The sequence below is a fragment of the Ammospiza nelsoni genome, chromosome 7 (assembly GCF_027579445.1).
Source record: "Ammospiza nelsoni isolate bAmmNel1 chromosome 7, bAmmNel1.pri, whole genome shotgun sequence".
NCBI classification, from domain to species: Eukaryota; Metazoa; Chordata; class Aves; order Passeriformes; family Passerellidae; genus Ammospiza; species Ammospiza nelsoni.
Window position 1 is genome coordinate 18,176,051 of NC_080639.1, and position 25,831 is coordinate 18,201,881.

Consider the following 25,831-nt stretch of genomic DNA (forward strand, 5'->3'; position numbering starts at 1 on the left):
TGTGAAACACACTGACCAGGCAGCTGTCACTTGTGGGCCCCTTCAATCCCAAGGGTGCCTAATGGCCCCAGTGCGGATCCAGGGTGTGAACTTCACTCCATTGGTGTCGCCAATCTTGTTTCCTGCACGCCTCTTATTGCCTTCACACAATGGTATTTTGCCAGGCTGGTAGCTGCTCCTGTGGCAAACCCTTCCAGCCTAGACAAGCCCTAGAAGCTTTAAGTCTTTCATTTCTTTCGAGGCAGTTACACAACAGGCTTCAAGCTCCCTGCCAAACGCTGGTTTTCTACAAAGTTGGCACGGGGGATGCAAGCCAAGTATCACAAACCTGTGAAGCATGTGTTAGTCAGTGAATGACAGAGTAGATCAGCCAGGAAGTTTCAAACTGCATCAGGCTAGAGCCTGACTTTGCTAATGCTTTCTACTTCCTACTTTTATCCTAAGATCAGATAACGAGTAGCAGTTTTTCTTTGTAACAATTCATTAATCAGAGAAATGATCCTTGCTGGTGTTTAGATGTTTTACTTAATTTGGTACTTCTGGCCTGCTGCCCCAGTAGTGCCAAAATTATTATTTCTCACCCAGCAGGTGATAAATAACAACTTCAGTCATGATTAATACCATGAATTTCTCAACCTGACTAATGCAAAAACTTCAAACCTGCAAAACAAGTGGGTGCTAATTGTTGTGAGAGCCATTGGAGCTGCACTCTGCTTATAAAGAAAGAAAGCCACAGGAAATGAAGTGTTTTTTAGCAGCACAGCTGATCCTAAGAGGCATCATTAAGTGCAGCTCAGCAGCATTCTCCATGTGTAAGGCGATGCTAGCCTCTTTTTTTCCACAACACTGAGCTTTAAGTACATTCGAGAGGCAGGAGATTGCCAGGTTGTTTTCCTTTCCCTGGGGAGGAAAAGGAGAAATAAAACAAAAGGCAGAGAAAACAGCAGTTTAATGTCTCATTAACACCACTCAGTACTAAAATTTTTATAACTGATATGTGAAAAGTGATAGGTCCTAGCAAAAACTGCTCCCACCAAAACCCTCTCACATGTCTCCCTTGAAATCTCATCACATAATAAAAGGCAGCATCAAGAGGCTGCCCAGTCAAGGAGAACTTGCTTCAGAGAGGAACAGGAAAACCAGAATATCAGGGAGGACTGTCAGCTGGAAACAATGCTCCAATACTATAAATCAGCCTGTGGCTGTCTGGCCACTTTCAAATCACCAGCTGGTTTGCTACAGCCCATGGTGGAGCAGGGTGGTTGCTCCTTTTCCTGAGCTGTACCTAGAGTGCACAGGGCACGCAGGATCCACAGTCTAGCTGTGTGTGCAGTGCTGTGCTGGTCAGGCCAATGAGACCTTCACACCTGGAACTAGCACCCTGCATATTTCTGATAGGAGCAGACACCAAAATCCAACAAGAACATGAGGAGGTAACAGTGCTGAGGAGCGTATGTGCTGAGCAAGATTAGCCCATCCACAGTCCCAAAGAAGCATCTAGGGAATGGAGAAGCAGTCCTGTTTTCACCAGGACTTCCCCAATTGTTTTACCTCCATCACATGAAGAAGGTATCTGCTACTTTCCAACTTGAGCCTTGCCTCTGAAGCCAATTACTTGTAGAAGGAAAAGACTAGGAGAAGCAAACCACAATGGTCAGGTGATTTGTACTCAGACTCAATTATGTCTATTCATTTGTAGCTCTGAGAGCTTTTGTAACTTTGTGTGCTGTTTTGGTTGGGTAACTCCTGCACTTCGTGGTGAGGCATTTTTAGAAGGTGAATGATAATCCATGGTACAGTTGCTTCTGACATTTTTTTCTGTTGGAAACCTAAATTTTGTCTTAATTTGGGGAAACTTTAGAAGTTCCAGTTCTCTCTCTTCACTCAAAATAGCCTGTAAGAACTTTGTATTTTTGAGCCTGAAAAGCTAGGAAAGAAAACCACTATCCCCAGTGTCCTGCTATGTGGGACAAGCCATAGGCCTTCCTGGCCTGATTCCTGTCTGGTGCAGCAGCTGTGCTTTAGGCATGGGAGATCTCCCAGAAACACCCACAACTCCAGAGTAAAATTATCACAGACTGCACATGCACAGCCTTGTCTACCAGAGGGCCACTCAGAGCAGCAGAAAGCCCTTGCTGCTACGCCTGGGAGAAGGCAGCTCTGTGCCCTTGCTCAATCCCCTTGTGAGAAAGGCTATGGGGTTTGGGTTGGTTTGGTTTCCTGCCAAACTGTGTGCCCACAGAAGTGCTAATTCCTGAGTTCATGAAGGCTATTTGGCTTGGGTTGGTTTGGGGTTTTTTCTGACTTTGTTTTATTGCTGGTGTTGTTACAACTTTTCATTCCCTTCCCTGAGCTGTGCCCAGCATTTCAGGAGCAATCCGCTTAAGTGTCCTTTGTAGGACTGCAGCTTCACTGAGTGAAAGCACAGCTTGCCAAGCAAGCCTTGGTCCTTGGAGCTCAGCCCAGTCTGCTCCACAGCACCAGTCATGCTACCAATGTCACTTTAAAAAGCATAATGGTTTCTTGTATTTATGAGGTACAAAGTCTGTCATTTGGCTAGGATTTTAATAGCTATTTTCAACACGGGTAGCAAAGCCAAGATTTTCCTTCTAAGTTCAGATATCACCTAGAATGAGATGCAGCCTGAACTACAAACCAGCTCTGTAGCAAATATGCCGTACAGAAAAAATCCTCTTCAGTCAAGGAAGTAAGGAATGCTCTTTTCCATTTAAATGAAATCATCAAAGTCACGCACAAGGAATGAGGGGTGGTTAAACTTTGAGAAACTTCAGTGTAACTTGAGAGCTCAGTCTCTGCTTGTCCTCTCTCTTCAATATTGAAAACTCGATGTGATTTGCCTGTCTCTGTATCCTTAAGTGGAGTCTGAGTAGCTCAGGTGGATTTACACAAACTTTGTTTGCAAGAGATCAGTATCTTTTGCCCAACCACTTCCACAGCATTTATTTTCTAGATGAGACATTCAAAGCAGGTTAATGCATATCGCTCTGTGGGGGTTTTTTACTACTCTGAAGTTATAAAGCTCGCTGTATGCTGCTGCACAAAATCTGCAATAACTTGCTGTTCAGCATTCAAGGTGTTGTATTACCAGAGCTTGTTCTGCCTCACCTTGCCAGAATACAAAAAGTTTCATTCAATGCTGTTTCAAAGCAATTGCTGAAATTCAGCTACAAGGTGGCTAATGGCCACTGAAGCCTTGAAAGAGGAGGAACACGTCCACCTGCACTTTTTAAGACCAATAAAAATTAATAGGCAGGTTTAAAAATCCATTAAGTAAATTAGTCCTGTAGTTCAGTCTACTGGTAGCAGAATTGTGAAAACAACAGAAGCTAGCTTAAAATCTTTCCTCATGAATGGTGCTCTGCAAATAGCGAGAGGGTAAAAGACCAGTTTCATTAGTCTGGATTAAGATACTTGAGTTTTCACACAGGATTTCCTCATCACCACAGCATGCTAACTTTAGTCTGCTCAAAGTAGCATGTATCACAATATTCTCTCCAAACTTTAAAAAAAAAGCAAGTTTGAAAGAAATATCTGGGTTCTCAGATATTTCTGAGATACCAGCTGGTTTGATAGTGGAAATGGTCACTAAGCAATCAACAGCTGAGGGGGTTCAGTTTCACAAGGTATTCAACACAGAGACGTGTGAAATTCTAAGACTGAAATGCAGGACAAGGGCAATCTGCCTCTCCTGGCAAGAGTGGTTGGATGAAAGACCAAGACACTGATAGTTAGTGGGTTTGGCTGCAGTGGGACTTTGGCCTGTTCTATCAAAAAGCAGGCAGTAAGAATTCAGCTCTGTTTTACAATCCAGCTGGCAAGAGTGATCCCCACAAAAGCAGTGAGTAAGCAGGAGTGGTTCAGGAGCCTGACATGGGAGATGCAGCCAGTCCAAGGCATGCAGCTGCTTTCTGCTCAGTTTAAGAGAGAAGGAAATGGCAGCCAAAACCTCATGACCATTGTATAACCATTTATAACCAGTTCAAGCCATTAAGTGTTCTTACACTGAAGCATATAGTCAAATGAACATATTTCAAAGTAAGAACACAATGGTTCCAACAAGCCAAACAGCCTGAGCTGGCTCCCAGTTGTGGCCATGACTTCCTGAATGCACAAGGTTTGTTTCAGCCACCAGCATGTTCCTGGTGGTGCTTTTGGAAAAGCATCAAGTACAACTGACACAGCAGAACAGAGCAGCACCATTTAATGCACTCGAAATAATACCAGTCAGATCAGTCTTTGCCTGCACACAAGAACTCTCCCTTGAAAAGTTCCAGGTTGCCAGGGTTTTTGGAGCACCACAGTGATATTTCTTTGTTTACTCCTGTATCATTGTGGCTACATGTACCATGAATAATGTGGAGGCAGAAGGACCAAGACATGCCAGCCACAGGCTCACAGTGACTCCTTTTCCTATGAGAACTACATCTGGTAGATAGATCAAAGTTCAGAAGCAATGTCAGCATACTGGAAGTGGAAACAGTGAAGCAGACACTTACCTAGCAAATTAGTTTCTTAAATACATTGCAGGACAAGCTGAGGATTAAAACTGGGAAACTACAGGATAAAAAAAATTATAATCAAAAAACCAAAGGTGAATGAAAGATAAAAGCAGAGGCAAGACACATACAAGATGAAGGACTGACAGCCAGAAGGTACTTTGACACAAAAACAGTAACTGAATAAGATCACATTAATTGTGTGCTACAGAGCTCCAAGACATTTTTTTCAGCCAGTTTCTGAATACGTTTTAGCTGAGGCAGACAAACATTAAGATCTCTAATGCATACTTTCATTCCCAGCCTAGTAATTGTAACTAGTTCACAACTTTCTTCCAAGTGTCCTGTCAAAAGGATCCCACGCATGAACTACACAGAAATTAAATTTAGTAAAAGAGGCATTTAGAAAGATGAGAGATCAACTTTCAGTGTTTTATTTTTTGAAACAGATACAATATTTTTCCAAGGTGACTTTACAGTAAGTGGCACACAGGCTTTTAAAATGGAAACACCCGTACAGACACTTCAGCTTAAATGTGCACAGTGTATTCTACAACACAAAAACTGTATTGAACATTTTTTCTTGCTCCAGAATGACTTGGCAGCTTCAAAAAGCTAACACACATTTCCATTCTCAAAATCCATTTATAGAGCAATGATAAACCCAAAACTGTAACATGATCCACCTCAAGCACCATGTTTATCTGAGCAGGGACCTCTTGGAAGATCGGGCTGCAATTGCAGCGCTGTCTCTCTCCTGACCCTCAAAGTACTGCTGCTCTATTCGCCGACAAAACGCTGTGAGGTTACTGTAGTTCTTCACTTTTTCAGAGAGTTCATCAGTGATTAGCTGAGTAGTAAGGATTGTGAACAGATGTCCAAACACCAGAGCATCTAACTCAGTTGGTCTGGAAAAAACAAAAAAAAAGAAAAGAAGAAGAAGAAAAAAAGAACAGGTAAACAGGTATTTTGGAAGACAAGTCTGGATGAAGAAAAACCGTGCTGTTCTGAGTAACGTGTAGCTAGCCATACAGCCTAGAATTGGGATGAAATCAAGCAAGGCTAAACCAAATGTATGAAATCTCTCTAAAGTGTATATTAAGAACTCTGCTTGTTCTCAGGATGGCATTTTCCTTGCTTTAGGGAGCTTGGAAATGTGGAAATAACATCTCTTAGATCAGAGAGACTTACTGATCTAGTTTCAAACCATGCTCCACCTTTTAGTCCTGTAACAAGGGCAAATGCTTATCAAGTGGTTTGTGGCTCTTCTTTTTCTTCTGCAGATGTGTGTTAAAAAAATCCAACTATTATCTCACAAGAGGGAAAAAAAAGGAGACGAGTGGAAGCTTATGACTCCCATTCATTTTTTTGTGCTCTGCAACAGTTTGGAACTACTGAACCAACAAAAAAGGGAGTTCCATGGTGGCAGCTGCTGGAAACATCCCTTTTCTGAAAGGGGATTACACAGAAGAAAACAGGTTTTTGGGAATGTTTTAGGTATGATGACCCTTCTGAATTGTCACCTTGGACCTTTAAATAGTCCATGTATGTAAGTAGTCCATGTAAAAATAACAATTTTTTTTCAAATCTATTAATGACTTCAGAGTCCCCCTCTACTAATGTTAAATGTCTGCATCACAAAGCTTTCCTAACTGGTAAAATTTTTGCTTTTTTATTTGTGGATCACTAAGCACTCTCCAGTGCAGATGTGGGCCCTTGCATAACAAACTTTAATCTGTCAGAAACAGGCTGCTTTTCTTATTTACCTCCTAAAGACTCGCAGAAGTCACACACTGAAAACTACTGGACCAAGAACATGTATTTTCTTAGTAATATTTCAGACAGCTAAAAAATTTAAAGGTTGAAACTACCAAAAAAGTATGATTAACAACCAACCAACACAAATTCCCCAAGTTACAATTCTTTAGAAATACAGAAAGAAAAGTTAAGAGATACTGTGTTTAATAATCAAAGGAGAAGATGCACCTTAAAGTCATCTTCTGTAAGGAATACTTCTGTATCCTCTGAATTAAGACTACCCAGATAATCTCAACTTGAAATAGATAAGGGGCAAAGCCACAATGCAGAGAAATAACCAAATGCTGCCATTTGAAGACATCTCCCAGTTCAAATGCAGTAAACTGAAATCCAGACCTGAGCATTTCTAGGCTGATCTATGCACAGGGGACAAGAGGGAGCTAATGTGATATTATTTAAGTCTGTAACATTTCCAAAATTGTGAATTATTGGAGAGAAAAAAAAATTAAAAGACATATTGCAATTGAAAGAAACTGGTGACAACAGAGGACATTCCAAGGAGGTCAGATAATTTCTTTTTTCTCTCCTGGCAATGTGAATATTTTTTTTTCACTTTACATTTCGTTCTTTGTGGATTAGCTAGCTTCTCCCTTAGTTCTTAGAACTCAGACACCCTCATGCTAATTCAGTTCATTCAGAACTGCTTCTCGTGTTAAGACAAGCTGCCCTGATCAGGTTGGCACAACATACATTCACTCCTCTAGCAGAGAATGCTACCCAAGAAATACAAGTAATGCTTTAAATGTATGATTTTTATTAAGAAACTAACTATATAAAAATGTACATTTGTAGTCTACGTAAGTTGTGGTAGAATCTGTAAGACAAGCAGGAGTAAAATGAAATCATAAATACAACAAACTTACAGAGGCTTTCCCTTTAAAACCTTTAAATACTTATTCCTGAAATTTCATGTTTAGATTCCAGTCACACATTTGTATTTTTGCAATGACTCACATGGCATTAAAATAAAATAGGAGTTTCATATAAATACATTTGTATGTATGTGGGTATATACCTATATCTCATATTGCTGGGTGCAGTATTTCAAGGAAGAGTAACTTACTGCTTATTGAAGAAATATGGTTGTGTTCCTAATCTCTGGGAGAGAGCATGACAGCACTGATCTACATCTTCAAGCACCTATCAAAATACGCAAGAAAGAAAGAAAAATCCATATTGTCAGGAAGTAACACCATTGCAAGAAATAACCTCCTTATTCTATTTGCACTGACAGTGGGAACAAGGAATGTAACATGTTGGAATATCAAAAGCTGTTAAAGTCAGTCAAACCTACACAGCAGCCAGGTACCAAAGTGTTACTTAATCTAACATTTGAGGTAAGGCAACTCTGATTAAGTGCTTCCCATAACATTTACAACTAAGCTTAATGAAAGGTACTGACTTAAACCCCACAGCTTGCCACAATCCCACAAAGAGTGCCTATCAGCATCATACAGGAAGCAGGGCACAGAACTCACAACCTATTTTCAGGACTATGGCCTAAACTAACACTGACAGAGCTGTGTACAGCTGTGGCAAAACATCCTTCCTTGGACCCCATCAGGTTGCACACAACTTAAAATTTATTGCTGCTGGAGGCAAATACCTGACTCCTGATAATGTTTAAAGTACAGAATATGCATTTCACTACATCTGTTTCAGGAACATACTACTCTCCAATGCCTATTAAAAAAAAAAAAAAAAAGAAAGAAATTAAAGAAATAAGGTTGATTTTTTCATACTCACCTGTTCAAGTGTCTTTCCAGCCCATCCAATGGCCTTCATCTTCCTCCTAACCTCCCACTGCTTCTGATAGGACAAAATGCGGTTCAGAGGCCAGGGGTAAGGAGAGCCATACCTTGGGTGAGTAATCTGTGTTGAAAAACAGAAAGGTACTGTGTTATAATGCAAGAAATACAGATTGAACAAAACAGCTGATATTTAAACATTTCTCTCAGAAAAGGAGCTGCAGAAGAGAAAAGAAGCTGTGTGTATGCTGTAACTATTTGCACAGATCCATTGTTTGCAGCATAACTATTTAAAATTATTATTTCAGAAAGATGAACAAAACCTGTATCTATTCTGCAGTCAGCTCCCTCCAGTAACACAGCTTCTCTAAAATGTGTATGCAAGTGAAATTAAAGTGAAAAGACTTTATCATTAATGGTATAAACCCCCATGTTTCATTTATGAGTAGGGACTTGCAGTTGTGAGCAAAAGTGTTTTCTCATTAAATTTTAATTAAGATGAATGCTGCGGAACCACTCACCTCCTCTACTGTAACATCATCACACCACTGGAGATAGAGCTAGGAAAAGAAAGAACACTTACTAAAACTTCCTAATAAAGGAGAATACAGAGACAATCATTTTTCACTAGCAGAATTTTCTTTTCTAAATTAGATTTAAATTTCCATTTCATTTCTTCTCATAGACCTTTGATGTACAACAGAAATTAAAACTGGAAGGCAAAAGCCCAGCTGCTAGTCCTTACTTTACCAGCACCAAAACTTGGCTGAGACCAAAAGCCTGTTCCTGTTGCCCACACCACACCCAGCCCCAGGCCAGCAAGCAATCCACAGTGTAGGAGAATTTATTCCTGTCATTTCACCTCAAAAGCTGATGACCTAATCTAGGAACAGCACTATTTCCACTACAGGGAAAAATCCTAAAGCTTTCTTGCCTACAGTGTGTGGAGTTACTAGGGTTTGCTGTACCTCTGCTGTCAAGAGCATATTATTGACCAATTCCATGTAGGCTTTCATCTCAGCTTTCTGGACTTCATCCAACCCATCACTGAGAGAATGGCCCTAATGGGGAAAAGAAAAAAGACACATGTAAGAATGGGTATTGGAATATTCAGCAACATATGACCCAAGGACCTTAAACATCAATGAGCTTTGGCTCAGATCCTATTTTCTTGCATAGTTCAATAAAAAATTACATGTGAAATTTTTAAATACAGTATCCTTTACAATTAGAACCAAATCATCATTATGTAACTAATCTAATCCATAAGGAATCTAAGATAATCTGCAGGAAATTTAGACTATTATCAGTTATAGATGAGCACACTTTGAGCACACAACTGCCTGGTTAGTGTATCCCTATAGCACAAAGTAAACAAATTTACATCCATGATACAGATTCAACTTCTCAGTATAAACATGGCATTTTTTAAAATACAGGGGAGGGCTGGGAGAGTAAAGGCAAAGTTGAACAGTATTTGACATTTCAGGATTTAAAACAGTCAATTCTAGGCTTAAGACCTCTGAGACCCAGAGACAAAGCATGTAGGAAAACAGTCTCAGAAACTGGCAGCTGGAATGCAGCTATTCTGTATAGAATTTACTTGGAGAATTTGAGGAAATTATAAAGAAAAACATTTTCACCTCACGAACTCCTGTTCCATATCTGTCTTTTAAAACAGTACTAGATTCCTATATTGTTTTAACAAATTTAGTAAGATTCCAGAAAAGCACACTAAATCAGTGCAATGCTCAGCAGGATTAACATTCATAATTAATGAAAACAATGAACAATTACCTTGGCTTTTACAAACTGGACTATGGGTCCAAGTTCAGATACTACTTGATTTCCCACATGAATAAAGGGTACTTTGCCTGTAAAAGGAGAAATGTATTGGAGTAATGAGACAGAGGGCGGTGGGGCGAGAGAAGGGAAAAAATGTAAACCTTCTCTGAATTATCATTAAACCAATATAAAGAAAGGAAACAAGGTAAGTGAGTAAAAGTGAGTAAAAACAGTAAAGGACTCCAGGAGTAAAGAAAGGGCAAAAAGAATAAATGTAATTCTGCCTACATTTAAAATTGAAGCAGTATCATTTTCCCTCTTGGGCTCCTTGTTTTTAGGAGAAGGAAGTGTTCAGACCTAAATTACAACATTAGGTGCCAGTAAGTGTGGACATGAGATGCGAGTGGCAGAGAAGCCATAGCATGTAAGTGTCACCAGTCCTACTCCTGCACATGCAAGATGCCCCTGTGTGCCTGGATTCAGCATTTCAAATCTCTATTTGCTAACAAATAATTCATATACCTGCATATTTTGCTTTTGCAGGGGTTCCACTCCTCCCAAGCAACTGTTGGTTTTGGGTATTTTTTAAATCACCTCATTTCACTGCTTTAACCAAAAATATCAGTACCAGCAGTAGAACCCATATAGCTGGCAGACATATAGTGAAAGGCACTTCCATATGGCAGTCATCAGCCAGAGCCAGGTAATCAGTAAATATGGAGCTCCTCACACAACAAAAATCTGGGACAGAGCACAAGGATCTTGGCACCTTGTGTTCTGTAATTCTTTCTGATTTTTAGGCAATTTTCTGAAGCTGGTCTCTGGGCATTTTTAGGCAGTCACTTCCAACAACAACAGGCTGCGTACCCTTCTAATACTTCACTTTTTGGTGGTGGGTTTGAATTTTTTTCCAGACAGTCTCATGGATCTGAGGAAGATTTAAAATCACCTGTCACCATTTACAGTGAAAATGCACCCTTTGGTCTCCTGCATCCTGGCAATCAACTCCCACACAGAGAAACAAAAGAGAACCTTTCTCCAGCATTGTTTCATTCCAGCAACAGGAAAATATAACAGCACTTCCTGGAATATTCCCTGGATGCAGAATAAAGCCATTTTTGGACATATTTGTCTTTCTGCTTTATGGCATTTGAGAGGAGGTTTCCACCAGGCACTGAGCTGTGTGAACACTTTACACAGGTACTGTTACACATGATGCCAATGTTACTTTGCATTTCACTGTTTTGATTGCTTGCAGAGGAGAAACTGCTCTGGAGAGGAGGGGGAAAGGCAACCCACACACAGCAGCACTGCCTGTTATCAGCAAGACAAGGCCTAGTTGCCATGGTATCAAAATGGAGGTGTAACACAGTAATCTAAATGAAGGCCGCACTTACCAGATGGGGACATGTACTCGGCGTTTGCCCTGCAAATCACCCGGATTGGCAGATTGCACATTTGCAAGAAGGCCTGGAAACAAAGAGTCGCATTTGAAAAGCATTCATACACCAGTGGCAAACAAATGTGGTGCTCTCCATGCATTTGCCTGTGTTAGCTGGCTCCCAGCACACTCTTAGGAAGTATAGTTCCCTGCATACTGTTCTTAGGAAGAAAAAAGGGTAAGTAAAAGAAAAACAAAGGAATTTTACCTTCTTTAGATAACTGTTTATCTAAAGATAACACCGACTGGAATTCTTCCAATGCAGATTCATCTATTTTTATTGTTTTTTTAAGATGGGCAAAGAAGCAGTATCTAACAGACACAATTAGTGCTGTGGCTCTACAAAACTGAGTGACATTTTGCCCCTTTTAAAAACCACAATACTCATTTCTCCTGGCTAAAGCTGACTCATCAAGGTAATGTTATGCAACATGGCAAACACATAGGGCAGCTTTCCACTTTATAACAATTTTGCTCTGTGATACTGTCAAAGCACAAGTCTGGTTGGGGAGAAAGTATTATTTTTAATTTATGGGATTCATGGAGAGCATAAGTGATCGATTTACCATTTCCTTCTATCTGTGTTCTTGGATTCAAAGCTTTCTCAGGAGGGTAACAATTTCTGTCAGCACCTGCCACTACCACAAAATCCACAGGCTGTTTCTGCTGAAATACCAAAATGTCAAGACAAATATTTGCAGTTTGGACAGAACACGGCAAATAAGGAATCTCTTACTTGCTAGAGACTCTCACAGCTCAGCTCAGTCCTATCATTCATTTTGTCTCTATAATTAGACAGGTCACAAGTCCAGATTCCAAAATTATTCTATTAACTATTTATACAACGTGACTTGAGGTAAAAAAGGCCTAGAGCAACCAGGCTCCCACCATGAAGAAAAAGAGTGCTGTAACACAGCATTTTCTGCACAAGCCTCCTCCCTGCTCTTCAGAGGGCAGGATCTGGCAGTAAACCACATTCTCACAGCTTCAGCTGCTCAGACTCTAATCACACACATGAAAGCAACCTAAACCCTAACCTTAAGATTTGCTACTTTTCATAATAGAGCACAGATTCTAGTAATATCAGAAATCATTTCGTCTACCCTCAGTTAAAAAAATCAAAATTAAAAAGAAATGTAAGAAGACCCTAAAGTAAACACCACATCAAAAACCTGAGAAAACTTTCTAGGAATAGTCATCTTTAGCTCTGATGAATGCTTCATTAGTACTGACACTGAAAAGAATGATTCATGCTTAAAACTGGATAAACCCATCCAGTGCTGAATTTACCAGATCAGTCTTCCGGCGAGGTTCTGAAACACTGACCACGGGAGCTGCCCCTTCAGCAGCTTTACGAGGCTTCTTCCAGCACCCCCTTCAGCATCCCCATGCCAAGACCTGTTCCACTTCAGTCTTTGTCTATATTTAGGATTGGCTTTAAGATGAGTGATGAAATAAACCTAAATATGTAATATACTCTGTAATATTAACAGTATAATCTAAATATAAAATACAATCAACTCAAGAAAATTTTTTTGAAACCCTGCTATTACATCTTTTAAAAGATAGAAGCCCAGAGAATAAAAAGACCAGTATATTTGTTTATTATGAGCTGTGACTTGTATCCAAAGCACGACCTGCTCAACTTTAAGTGCTCCTTACAAAATGTTCTGCAGCAAAATAAAGGAAAGGTCCACAGTATAAGACAATTTTAATCCTTATTGAATCTACACTGCTTACCTAAACATTAACTACAGAAGTAGGCCAGTATCTACTTTTTGCTTCAGCTTAAACTAATGGTCCACTGGACACCCTTCATGTCAACTAAAATATTCATGTGAATCAGTAAAAGACAGCAGTATTATCCCAAATTAGGAGGGCTCAGCCTAAGAAACAAGCCTTGCAATTTGCATTACTATAAGTACTTACATTCTTTCACTGATGTAACTGACAAGCTTTGGAAATTATTAGCATTAACAAGTCAGGTGGTTTTGACTTTTCAAGCACAGTGAATGCATTCCATATTTATGGAAATTATCATTTCTTTTAGAAAAAAAAAGGACAAGGATCATGACCAATGCATTCCTATAAATATTCACTGCCAGAATTTTTTTTCTGATGCATTCAACTAGGTACGCTAGATATTAGACAATAACTGATATTAGACAGTAAGTGGCATGAACTATTGCCAAAAGAGTTGAAACTGGAACAGATCAAAGAAATCTTAGAGAGAGAATACAGAACAAAGCCGCAATTTCTCTGAGTCTTTATCTCATTACATGCTTTAGCCCAGTGATCAAGGGAGGATTTGTTCCCTTTTTGACCACTCACACAGAATGTCAAGAACCAGCACATTTGGTGTGCAGATGGTATGAGACCACCATGGCTTCCAACTCTGATAAAAGATGCCATGGAACACTGATTACTTCAGCTCAGAACATCTTGTTTCCCTTTGGGTACCTCACATACACAGTCTGAGCAGGCAAGTTACCCTTGCTTTTCTTATGAGAGAAATCTTTTTCTGTGAGCAAATGGGAGTGTGCTCAGCTCCTCTGAGTGCTTTTGGGCAAGAGACTGAAGGCTGAAACCACTTCAGTGCAGTTTTGCTGAGATTTATGAAGATTTATGAAGATATCAACACCCCTTCAAAGACAAGGCATCAAAAGTTGAGCAATCTGAAAGACTAAGAGCCCAGGCTCATTCTAGTACATCAGAGATTATTGTTAACATCCTAACTTTGGCTGATCAACTTAAAAAAGGACTGAAAAGGGCCAACTAAATTCCAAGTAACACACAATCTAGTTAATGACACCCTTGTGAAAATTCACCAGAAAATGGCAAGCAAGGCAGTAACAGCAAAACTAGAAACAAGATATTTAACTGAGCACAGCCTGTCCCACCTCACAAAGATGCCTGTAGCTCCAACAGCATTACACTTCCAGCTCTCTTCTCCTCTGGAAAAAAAAGTGTACTACCAAAGAACAGAGAGGGTGACCCTACAGGCCTCAAGCTGGATCTCCTCCAGCACCAGAGGAACAGAGTGTATCCTTTCTTTGGATGAGGTTAATGTAAGAAACAGATAAAGGCATTAAAAAATAAAGATTTGGCTTAATAGGGTCTGTCAGTTTCTCTCCCACACATGCTCTCTGCCTCTTTCCTGCAGACTGACAATCTCCTCTCTCACACTCTTCCAGCCTCTCTAGCTGTAGCATTACCTAATACCTAGAAAGTGAAGGAAGAAATATGAAAAAAACATTTTTAGCAATGATACCTCTCTTTTTCCAGGCTGAAACCATTGAGTCTACAGTGCTGCTACTGCCCCTGTGCACCTTGTTTTTAATGGGAGACTTTGCTGTAGACAAACATGGAAGGTTTCTGCACATCCATGAGGAGAAAGGGATGAGAGCAAGGCAAACAGAAGCAACCAGATGAATAATGTCTGTCCTCCCCTACCCTCCCAATATTTACTCTTACAGAGTAGGGAAGAAAGAGTTGTGGACAATGAATTGAAGAAAAGTCTGGGGAAGCCTCTCAATGCCTTTCCTGCCCCACTGCACACTGATCCACACTGACTGTGGTTTGTATTGAACTGCCTTACACTCACAGAGATGAGCATGAGCCACTCTGTATTCAAAATCAGGTGGAACAACCAAGTTCATATTTTTGCTGTGAGAGAATGAGGTATTGGTAACTATGTGAAGAGGGCTGATAGGAAGCTTTGAGGTGACACTTGTTACAAAATTAATCAAATATGTTATGCATATCATTCATTTCAATCATGGCAGGTGACACCTCCTGCCAGAATTATGGAGTATATTTACAACAGCACTGCTTAAAAGGACACAATCCATGTAAGGCTTGCTTCTTCTTACAGCCCACCCAATTTAAAATTCAAAACATAAGTAGGATGTTTGATTTCAATTATTTAAAAAAACAATCAGAGCAATCACTTTTGCACTGATTTGGCATAATTCAAAAGCCCAGAGCCCAGAAACCACAGCCAGACACAGGACAACTCAGCCCACCCTCCCCTTCCTCCTGCCTCCCCACCCTCCTCTTCTCACAGGACTGACATTCTCATCTCTGCTGCTGCCAACCCCAGAACAATGCAAGAAAGGGGCGCCACTGCGTCCTCCTCTGATGACAAGACAGGAAGAGACTGTACATGAAATACAATGGGAATACAAGAGAAGGGACAGAGGAGGTTTTTTTTATATATTACCAGAGTTAATTGGTTTAGGAGTGATTTTCACTCTTGCTCTCCCTTCCTCTCTGCCCTGCCAGCTAAGGACACCGTCAGCCGGACACACGACAGGCGCTGGGCAGCCAATGCCCCTGCCACAGCTCCACCACAATGCCCTCCTCTTCCCCTACAGCTTCCTCCCAGAAAAACACAGATGAGCAAACACATACACTCATTAAAAATGAGTTACAACTTGAAGTAAATCATATCCAGATTGCACTTTCTGAGATCAGAGGCAAGAATGAAATTACTTATGCCAAGACTCAAATAGTTCACAATTTACGTCGCCACATGAGGAACACTATTTTCAGATGGCACAGTCCAGGCTCCATTTGAAGAAGATATATTCATGATTAGTTTTTAATAAAGAACAAGCCATTCCAAGCCTTCTCTTACTCAGCAGCCCTTCTAAAGGCACTCACACAACATACTGTTAGGAAGAAGGAGTGAAATGCATTTTCTGTTTTCATTTTATGTTATTTCATGAGCATACAATGGACAGTATGTGATGACAACTAAAGAGTTATTCTCTACTTTACTGCAGGAACACATTTTAAAATTAAAACCTATGAAAAAATCTCCAGAATAATTCAGTTTTCATATCAAACAGCTGCAGTCCCTGTAACTGAAATAGTGTGTCTAAGGTTATAAATGAAAACTGTTCAGTATCATTGCTTGAGTGACAGATTAAATTCCTAATCCAGTTATGGTAATGGCCACATGTGTAGTTTAACATAAATTAAGATCTTAATTATATTTGTGACTATTTTAAACAAAATAACAAATTCCTCTGTACCTGTGAATGTAATTTATAGCAAAGCCACGTTCATTCTCCAAAACAATCTATTTTATACTGCATCATGGCACTGCCTCTAATGGTATAATGTAATTCTTGTTGTAGAATGTAGAAAGAGTGGATTCACTGGTAGCACAGGGGTTTTGAAGATAAATGAAGATTCTATTCATTCAGAGGTAATTTCATCTTAGAACTATATGAAAGATGTTTCACTCACAAACAGTACCTGTATAGCCTGGGATTTAAGAATGTTTTCAGCAACAACACAATGCTGCTAGATTGATTATGTTGATACTGCATTCCTCATCATGAAGAATTCCAGCTTTTATTCTCTTTTAAAAAAAGGGACTGGCAGATTTTCATTTCAGTACCAAGCTTTTGTTTAAGACTCAGCAACAAGTTCAAATTTCTGCTAATGTTTTGTCTAGAGAAAAACTAAACCACAATTCATACACACACAGAGAGAGAGAGAAAAAAATCACAAGTCTGTCAAGGGCAATTAATCATGTATGATTTACACATTTATTTGATTACTTGTTGAAGTAAATAAGCAATTGGCCTGTGTAACGCAATTTTAAATTGCCCAAACTTCCTTCTGTCATTCAGGCCTAAGAACAGACGATTTTAAAAGCCCTTCTCTGGAATATGTTAAGACCACTTACAAGGACATTAACTGCACAAGCAATTAATACATATCTTAACAAAATAAGCTGCAGGCTCTCTAACCTCAGGACAGCTGTCAGAATTTCCAGAATTCTGAACATTTTAGACAGCCTTTTGAGCAAGACTATGAGACTAACTGCATAAAGATTCCAGAAGAACTTGTAATAAAAGAGGCAGTCTCATCATCCACATTCCTCTTCCTGACAAGTTGGAACAGTGCAGAAGATGCTTTGAGCTGCCATTTGAGGCAAGAGGCCTGGCAGAGTGCAGCTGTATTAACCCCCTCCCTCCTACTTGGCCAGGCTCTAAATAAAATGGCTTTACCTGCACCAGGCATCAATAAGGAGGCAGAGCCTGGACAGACCCTCTGCTTCAGACTGAAGTACACTCTCCTATGGTGATTCAGTTTTAATCAACTTCAAACTCCATTTTTCCCTCCTTAAAGTTGTAGCATTGTTTTGTTATTGAGATATATTTGTGTATTGGTTTTGGTGGCTTTTTTTCATTGTGATAAGCCAGATAAGCAGGAATGCTGTACAATGGTAGTTGCACATGGAGAATGATTTTAACCATGTGTCATGTTACCCAGGAGGTGTGTTTTCATTAACACTGATGGGAAGAGGGCTGAGTGTCCACAAGAGCAGAGTCTTCATTCTGTTACAATCTCCTTTCAATAGCTGGATAATCATAACTGATTAGTATTTTCCCTTGATTTTAATTAATTTGCAGTGAAAATAAAATTTCATTCAATACCAAGGCATTGCAGCCCAAGATCAAGTGAACCTGACTGCATAATACACTACTTCAAGTTAACAAGCAAGAAGTGCAAACACCAAGACGTACCAGAGATAATGCACTTGCTACTTGAAGTTATGGTGTATTTTCAGAAAATACAAAGAATCTGAACGCAGTAAAAGCCAAAGAAATCGCTAAATTAGTCTGATTCCGAAATAAACAATGAGCAGAATAGGAATTAAAAAACAAACAAACAAAAATAAACAACCCTGCCAGAGAAGTTCCACAAGATGAGAACAATTTTTGTGTTTGGTTGGTTTTTAACTACTATAAGCACCAGCAGTTACTCAGCAATTCCCAGAAGACTGTCATCCTTTCTCTCATCTGACATGTGGTTATTAAGAGTCCAGATTTGATTGCCCAATGAGAAGTTGTATGTCCAATCATTATTAAAACAGCAAGACTCAACCAACTTCCTATATTCAACCTGCAGCCCTCTCTACTCATTAATTACATCTGCAGTGAGAGCAGCTTGCTCTGCTCCCTCAACCAGCAGTACCTGCAAGGCCATCTGTGTTGCAGGGATGGCAACTGTGAAACAGTCAAGTTTTACTCTAACTGTTACTTACTATGGCACTGGACTGCATGTGTTACTTTATGTGTAGATATCAGCATGTACATCCCTCTGAGACCTGAGAGCGGCTTTACAAAGAGGTGCTACAAGAGATTTTATAAAATACCTGAAAGACTGGCTACAGCACATTCAGAGTCTTGCGGTTAAACCATGTTTCTTAAAGATTTGGTGATGGCTGACTCCACATGCTTTCGACTCAAATTTCTGATGTTTTCACCACATGGAAGTTCAACAACCTCAAACAAGCTATGTATCTCCTCTGGTGATATTGATGCATCCCTAATCAGTAACAGGGGGAAAAAGAATTACAGTAGTAGGAAAGAAGTCCCAGGTACCAGCTCCTATTTCTCCTCCTATCCCTCATTCCCAAATTTCCCTTTGAGAAAGATACATATCCTCCAACTCCCACCACCTCCTTAAAAAAAAAAAAAACAAAACCAATAAACAGACAAACAATCCCTCAACAAAATAAAAAACAAATTCCTTATGCAAAACACACGGATGTATTTAAACCTCTCTAATCACTACACATCCTAGTATCATTTCAAAATGGATCAAAGACACCAAGAATAGTTATCCTCTCCCTGTCAAAACCATGTTACACAGATTCTTCAAAATTGATACAATTCCTCAATACAGAATTATTCTATAAAGTTTAAGATCAGATATCCACCAGAGCCATATTTATAGTCATGGCTACTATCAGCTGTCCAGCTAGAGAATATTGAAGAAAAACAAGGATTTTTAATATATTATAGTTAATTTATCATCTAAGTGACATGTGTAGGATAACAATGTACTAGAAACAGTAAAGAAAAATGATGCATTAGAAAAGGAAATTTTAGGGTTATTTTGTTGGTGAGATGGGGGGGGGTTGTGTTTTAAATACAAGCCACATATACATGTACTGCTAGATGGGAAGGAAATTCATGAGAACCCCCAAAATACAGTTGCTGGGGTAAAAAGGAACACTGAGATCAATATAAAACATACTACTCAAACCAATAAACACTGCCCCATTTATTAGGTGTATCAGAGGTGATTCCTCTTTCCAGCAAAGGATAAAGCTATCTTCTTCCTGTGATCGAATTTACTCTTAGAGCTATCTCCTAGAGTGCCAGACTGGAAGGAAAAGTTAAGAGATCCTGGAAGTAGTTACCATGATCAAGTGATCCTAACCTTTTCCCCAGTAATATCAGTTACCATCTCCACGTGTCCCATTTTTGGTAATGAAATGTGACCTCTTTGGACAGCCCTCAAAGACTGCATGCTGAAGCTTCTCTGAGCTAGACCACGCACAAAAAGCAAGGCACAGGAGAACAGTGCAACTCCCTGCTAATCAAAGCAGCCACAAAACTGCTCTGAAGGACAAGAACCTTACAGACATCCTGCTCCCCACCACTCTAACAGCCAGGCCTTTGCTCCTAACGGGGAAAACGTCCCCTTGAGATTTGGGGTTACTGAACCTAACAGGTTAATGGAGATTACACGGACTTCACAGCCACAGAGGTGCTATTAAGTCAATTACAGGTGCAAGTTTGTCAATTATATGGACTATTTCTAAAAACCACATTGGAGCTCCAGCCTGTACACATGATGAAATTGAAAAAAAACCTACCAGAGACACAGAAAGACGCAATGCTCACAGCATGAAGCAAATATGCCCTGCGTTTGGGCATATTTGGGCATAGTATTAGCTATGAGAATGAAATGACTGGCAAACATCATGCAAGGTGCTACAAGACAAACATGCACAGCAAGTGACAAAAGGTATGAACCATGCAGTTCCCAGAGTGAGTAGGCAAGCAGATACCGTACATAGACCAATATAAACAGGAATACAAGGAGCAGAACTCTACATAGGACTTTCAAAATCCTCAAATCCTCTAGGCTCTGGCACTTCAATGACAACATAAAGCAAATCAGAGGCAGGAAGTAAGTAATTCATTTTGGCAGAAATAATTCTTGAATTAATCTTTTAACTAAGTATCGTTATGTTACCTAGATAATAATTTTAAAAATACAATTGTTTTAACATCTTTAGTTTAGAAAATATGATATTTTACCTGAACAGCAAGGGAAGATGCATTATCAGAAAGCAAAATTTGGTCCTCTGTTGAAAGAAAAAAAAAAGAAGAAAAAATAAACCACACAATTACAAAAACACAGCGCCCATTTAGCTACTGACCTGTAACTGTAAACGATGCTAGGTTGCATTTCTTATGCATAAAACAAGGAGCACATATATAATTATTATGCAGCTGGACTAGAAAATCTATAATATAAATATTAAAAAATGGGAAAAAAAACCAGGAATTTTTCTCCCACAAATGCAATTGCACTTATCATATATTATCATCAATGTTCAATTAAAAAAATAAAAAACACTACAAGAGAAAAAGCAAATGCCTGACTTTTATGCCAATTACTCTCCTTCTAATCAAAGTTAAATAAAATAGCATCTTCATATCTCCTCTGGCTAAAAAGTAGAAGTATTCAGAAACCTATAAAAGCAGCTTGCAGCTAATATTGCACACTGTGTCTAGGTCTGTCACACAAAAGAAAGATGACAAGTTCACTGCAATAAAAATTCCATGCTTAGAAGACTAGAGCTGCTACCTATTAGTCTTCATTACTTTGCAGTCTTCTGACAACTGTAGCAGGCTGCTGAGCCCCAAATGGGGGCCATAATGTGATCTGATGATATATGAAGAGCTGCTAAAGGGAGAGTGAACCATCCTAGCCTATACATTTTAACAGTTCCTTTTTACTGAGAGCCTACTTTACCACAAGACTTCAAAAATCTGCTGCCTCAGCTATTGGTGCAGTAAATCTGCCAACTGTGCCTGCAACCACATCATTTTACACCGGCTACAGCAGCCAATATAATGAGTCAATAATAAACCAAGGACCTTATAGGCCATGAATAGCTGGTTTATATTGGCAGATCCAAGCATAACTAAAACCTCTGACCAAACAAAAAAACACAAAGGACTACTTTAACAGTTTCTGTGCTTCCTTGCAGTTAATTATCTTAGTGCATATTTAATGTGTTTTCTAAAAATAAGGTAATTATTAATTGCCCAAACCAGTGTACCTACCCTTCAGTTGCTGATACAATGCAGCATTTTCAGGCCAAGGCTCTGCGGCTGTGGAAAGAGAAGATATTAATTGAGCAAGCTGAATACCAATGTGCTTATAAATGCTAACTGAACATGAGTGTTACCCAGAGCAAGAATTTAGAGTGCAAAGATGATGATGCAATATTTAGCCTGCCCTAAAAATGTCCCACTGACAAGCTCCCCTGCTGTACTTCTCTCCTGCTCACAGGGGTTCATCATGGAGAAGGAAGTCCCGGAATGGAATGTTTCAGGAAGAGTAAAATTCCAGCTACATTACAGAACAGCCTTGTAATTCTGAAGCAACTTATGCAGATATTTTCCCTTCCTAATTCTGGCCACTTCCCATCCTAATCCTAGCCACTCCCAAGAGCAACTATTTATTAAGGTACTAAATGAAGAATTCTGGAGAGAACAGAACAAGACACAGAGGAAAGAAGCACAAACCTCCAATGTGTGAAGAATGCTTTAAGGAAACAGAAAAAAGCTTTCTGCCTTTTAAAGTTGCATCCTCATGATCCTATGTAATACCCACAGAACCTGGAGCCCAGGCATCTCAAAACTCTGCCCACCAGAGCAGGACGACCAGAGCTGCGTATAACTTTAAGCTATGTACTGCTCAACCCTAAAATGGGAATGTCAATATGCATTCAAGAAACTGAATCATCAGTTCAAAGATCAGTTCAAAACAGTTGAGCAGTTGCTAAAAAAATGAGGCAAGCAAATAAGACAATCACATCCTCCAGTTGAGAACCATTGCATGTAATCAATCATATACCATATGAATGTAAGGGAAGACAAAAATAATAATCAGTACCAATTTACTGTTAATGGTAGCATTAAGGTAACAGTTCATAACATTTTTTGTATCCATTACATTCCTTGTTAATGTCTAATTAAAAATACTGTTTTTAAATATCAGTTCAAACCTTGCATTCTACCCAGAACACCCATTTGTAAACAAAATTTATGCTCTAATCATGTAAATTATTTTTTAAAGCAATAATGTGTATAAATAGCTATGTGTGGATCAAGCATAAATATGTCACCGGCTTAAGTAAGGCTTTGAATCTTTGCCTTTAGAACTCAAACTGAAAAAGTGCACAATTTTCTAACTATCATTCCTTTTGGATACTCATGAAGTATTAACTTTTATGGGAGTCACACAAAATGTAAAGCTTAAAACACTGTACACAGTTTTGTGAAGGTCACTGCCTCTAACATTAAGGCACAGAGCCTATCAGTGATACTAGTATGGACATGAGAAAGCAACTAATCACATTTAAGTGTCATGGAAAAATGTTTTATGTTTTATTGTAGCAGTTATTGGTTTTACACCCCACCATTAAAGTTTTGCCCTGAAGTAAAAATTCTTGACGTGGAAGTACATCTACATCTTTAAATAAAAAGAAACTAAGATAGCGTCTGCAGTACTACAACCCTAAGCATTTAAAATAATTTATCTAATATACATTTCTTCAAGTCCACTGAAGTCTTGCAGGAGCAAATGGAAGGAGTAAAATAAGAATGTTATTACTACATTTTAGCAAAATTATCAGTTCTGGACTCTGAGATACTTACAGAAGTAACTAACTGACAAAGTTACAATGATCTTGTAAATGCTCCAGCCAAACAGTGAAAACATCCTTTTTACATGCCCAAAAGGGTACAGAGACCTTCAGTTGCATGGGCCCATTCCTACTAAAACTTTTTGCCTGATCCTCTTCTGACTGAAATGTCAGATTTATAACTAATTCTTGGATTCCAGCCCAAACTGGAAGTCGCCTATTTTTTACACATGGCTGAAATATTTCTGGACTACAAAAAAATCAAACAAAAGAGCTAGGTACATTCCAAGAAATTCAGATTCTAATTCCAGTCTGATTTTGGCACTCAGCTATATGCAGCCATGGAGACAGATATAATACACACACACACATATACACCAGCTTCTTGGCACACTGAATCCAAAACCATGCTGCTGCTAAGGCATGCCATATCCCCGCTATAAAGTAAAATACAAGATTGCTTGTGTATCTTTTGCCCTTTTCAGCATAAATCTTACTTCCACAATCTACTGATCACATACTTATTTTCATTAACCATATCTGCTGACCCTAATTTTGTTAGTGATGATACAAAGTCTTTATCCCACAGCCCCAGTACACAAGAGCACCCAACTTGAGGGAAGGAAAGGACAAGGAAAGTTTAACGCCTTTGCATTCACTTACACATAGTTGTGTACTAATATGTTTCTGATGAGTAAATGAAACAAGGACAAAGAGCCAAATGAAAATCTCAGCCTTCATTATGAGTACACCTGGAACTCCAAATTTCAGCTGTTGTAAGAAAATGAATAATACACCCTGCACTTGGCACCTTACAGTCTCCAGAGTGAGGCCACAATTCTGACTGTGTTTGGATGAGGTAGACACATGCTCACAAGCCTTGAACCAAAGTCCTCAGTTCTTTGCATGCAAAGCAGATCAAAGGTAACTGATTTCACTATTTCTATACAGACTGGATTTTAAAATTATCAGTTTCACATTAAGATTCACATGTAATTACCTACATCCTAGAAAATAAAAAAATTCTGCAGTATGCATTCAGAATTGCATGCAGATCACGTTCCACAATACCAGAGGTACAAATACCTGTGCAATACTCTGGAAATCAAATAATTAAATACCCATTCGCTATCTGTCCCATACCTTACAATTTCTCCTCATTCTCCCACTTCCAAGTTGTCTAGAATATGAAACATTTCTTTCTGATGAAGCAGGAAGTTTAAATACACACTGCTACGTGAGGGGTGCAGGCTCACCAAGCACAAGCTAAACTCAAGCAGGAGCTCCCATGCTGCCTCTGGTTAGTTCCAAGGTGCAGACACCAAGGGACACCAGAGCCCTGCTGGGGAAGAGAGGAGCAGGGATCACTGAAGGCTTGTCACATGTCTCCGCAAGAGGAGAAAGAGTGTAACATCTTTAATGTGCAGCAATGACTCTTGCCTTATGAATGTAGGTGAAGACATAATTTGTAGAATAATAGGCACTAATATTACACGCTGCTTCAGTTCTGTCATATTTCCAATCCATCAAGTTGATTAATGCTATAATAACTCCTCACAAACTTATCATTTGTGCACTAATGAAGTCAAATCCAGTTTATCCTTCGGCAACTATAATCTTCTGGTCTGTAGATGTTCATTTCTCTGCTAACCACGGCTACTGTGGCACTCGGTATATAAAGAGAAAATTAACAAATGCGATGTCAATTCAGCTTCAGAAGCTTTCAACACAGAATCACATTTATGTGTTAGATCCTACGCAACAGACATTTTTATCATTACTTGCTCACAGGATGAAATAACTGCCTGGAAGCATGCCTTACAGGAATAGCTTCTCTACATTTCTTAGAAATAAGGAACTATTTCATTCTTCCTTCTGCCTCTATAATCAGAGGAATTACTATTGTGTGGTTTTCAATGGGTCTGTCTCGCAGGCTTGCAGTCTTTAGTAAAAATTGTTTTCCCACCCTACTGAAACTTTTCCCATGATTAACAAATTCAAATATTTAGTCTTTCATGTGGATTGTCTGCTGTTCAGGACAATCAAATCTCATACTATTGTCTTTCCCTACTTCTCTACCACACTGCTTGTTGATTAAAACAATAATGCCAGTTATAGGAAACAGCCTATGGGAAACAATCTGTGGGATTATTCCCCCCCTCTACCTCCCCTCCATTAACAATGTCTGAAAAGGGCTTGAGTTCAAAAGTAACAGGGAAATAAGAACTAAAAAGATGTGGACACAGAAAACATCACTACATAAGCCTTGTAATCCTGGGTGCTGAGAATTCAGCAGACACAGCACCCCTACAAATGGGGAAGTCAAACAGCAAGCAAACCTACAGCAAATCTTCTTCGGTTTTGTGGATGACTAAAAATGCATGAAAATTTCACTAAGCTAAATGTATTTGTTAGTCTAAGTGTTTTACTTATTAACAGTTTAGCATACAAAATGCTGAAGATTTCAAAGTGATAACAGGGTTCTTAGTTGTCAAACTAGAAGAAAATTCTGTGAACTGGTACATTGCACATTCCCAGTAGAGTTTTAAGTACTCAGGTTTGTAACTACTGAAACAGATTCCTAACTCCTCACCTGTCCTATCAGAGAATGACTTAGAAAAAACTTAATTTTTGCTCTATAAAAAAAAATCTTCCAAAGCACAGAATGAATCATGACAGTCACATCAAATTCTTTGCCACTGAAGGTGCATTGCATTAGGTGCACTTTTCAGATTTTCATATTGTGTGAAATGCTTTACTTGAG

At 39.2% G+C, this 25,831-nt stretch overlaps 1 protein-coding gene across 1 annotated transcript in view; it reads right to left on the reverse strand.

Moving 5' to 3' along the window:
* Positions 1–4,935: 4,935 nt before the first annotated feature.
* MTX2 (metaxin 2) overlaps positions 4,936–25,831 on the reverse strand; it is a 29,566-nt gene continuing 8,670 nt past the window's right edge. The window contains 9 exon segments of the mRNA XM_059476408.1: positions 4,936–5,425; positions 7,399–7,475; positions 8,082–8,207; positions 8,605–8,643; positions 9,052–9,144; positions 9,881–9,957; positions 11,266–11,338; positions 20,447–20,493; positions 21,482–21,529. Of these exon segments, the coding sequence (XP_059332391.1) occupies positions 5,218–5,425; positions 7,399–7,475; positions 8,082–8,207; positions 8,605–8,643; positions 9,052–9,144; positions 9,881–9,957; positions 11,266–11,338; positions 20,447–20,493; positions 21,482–21,529 (788 nt within the window). The 3' untranslated portion in view covers positions 4,936–5,217.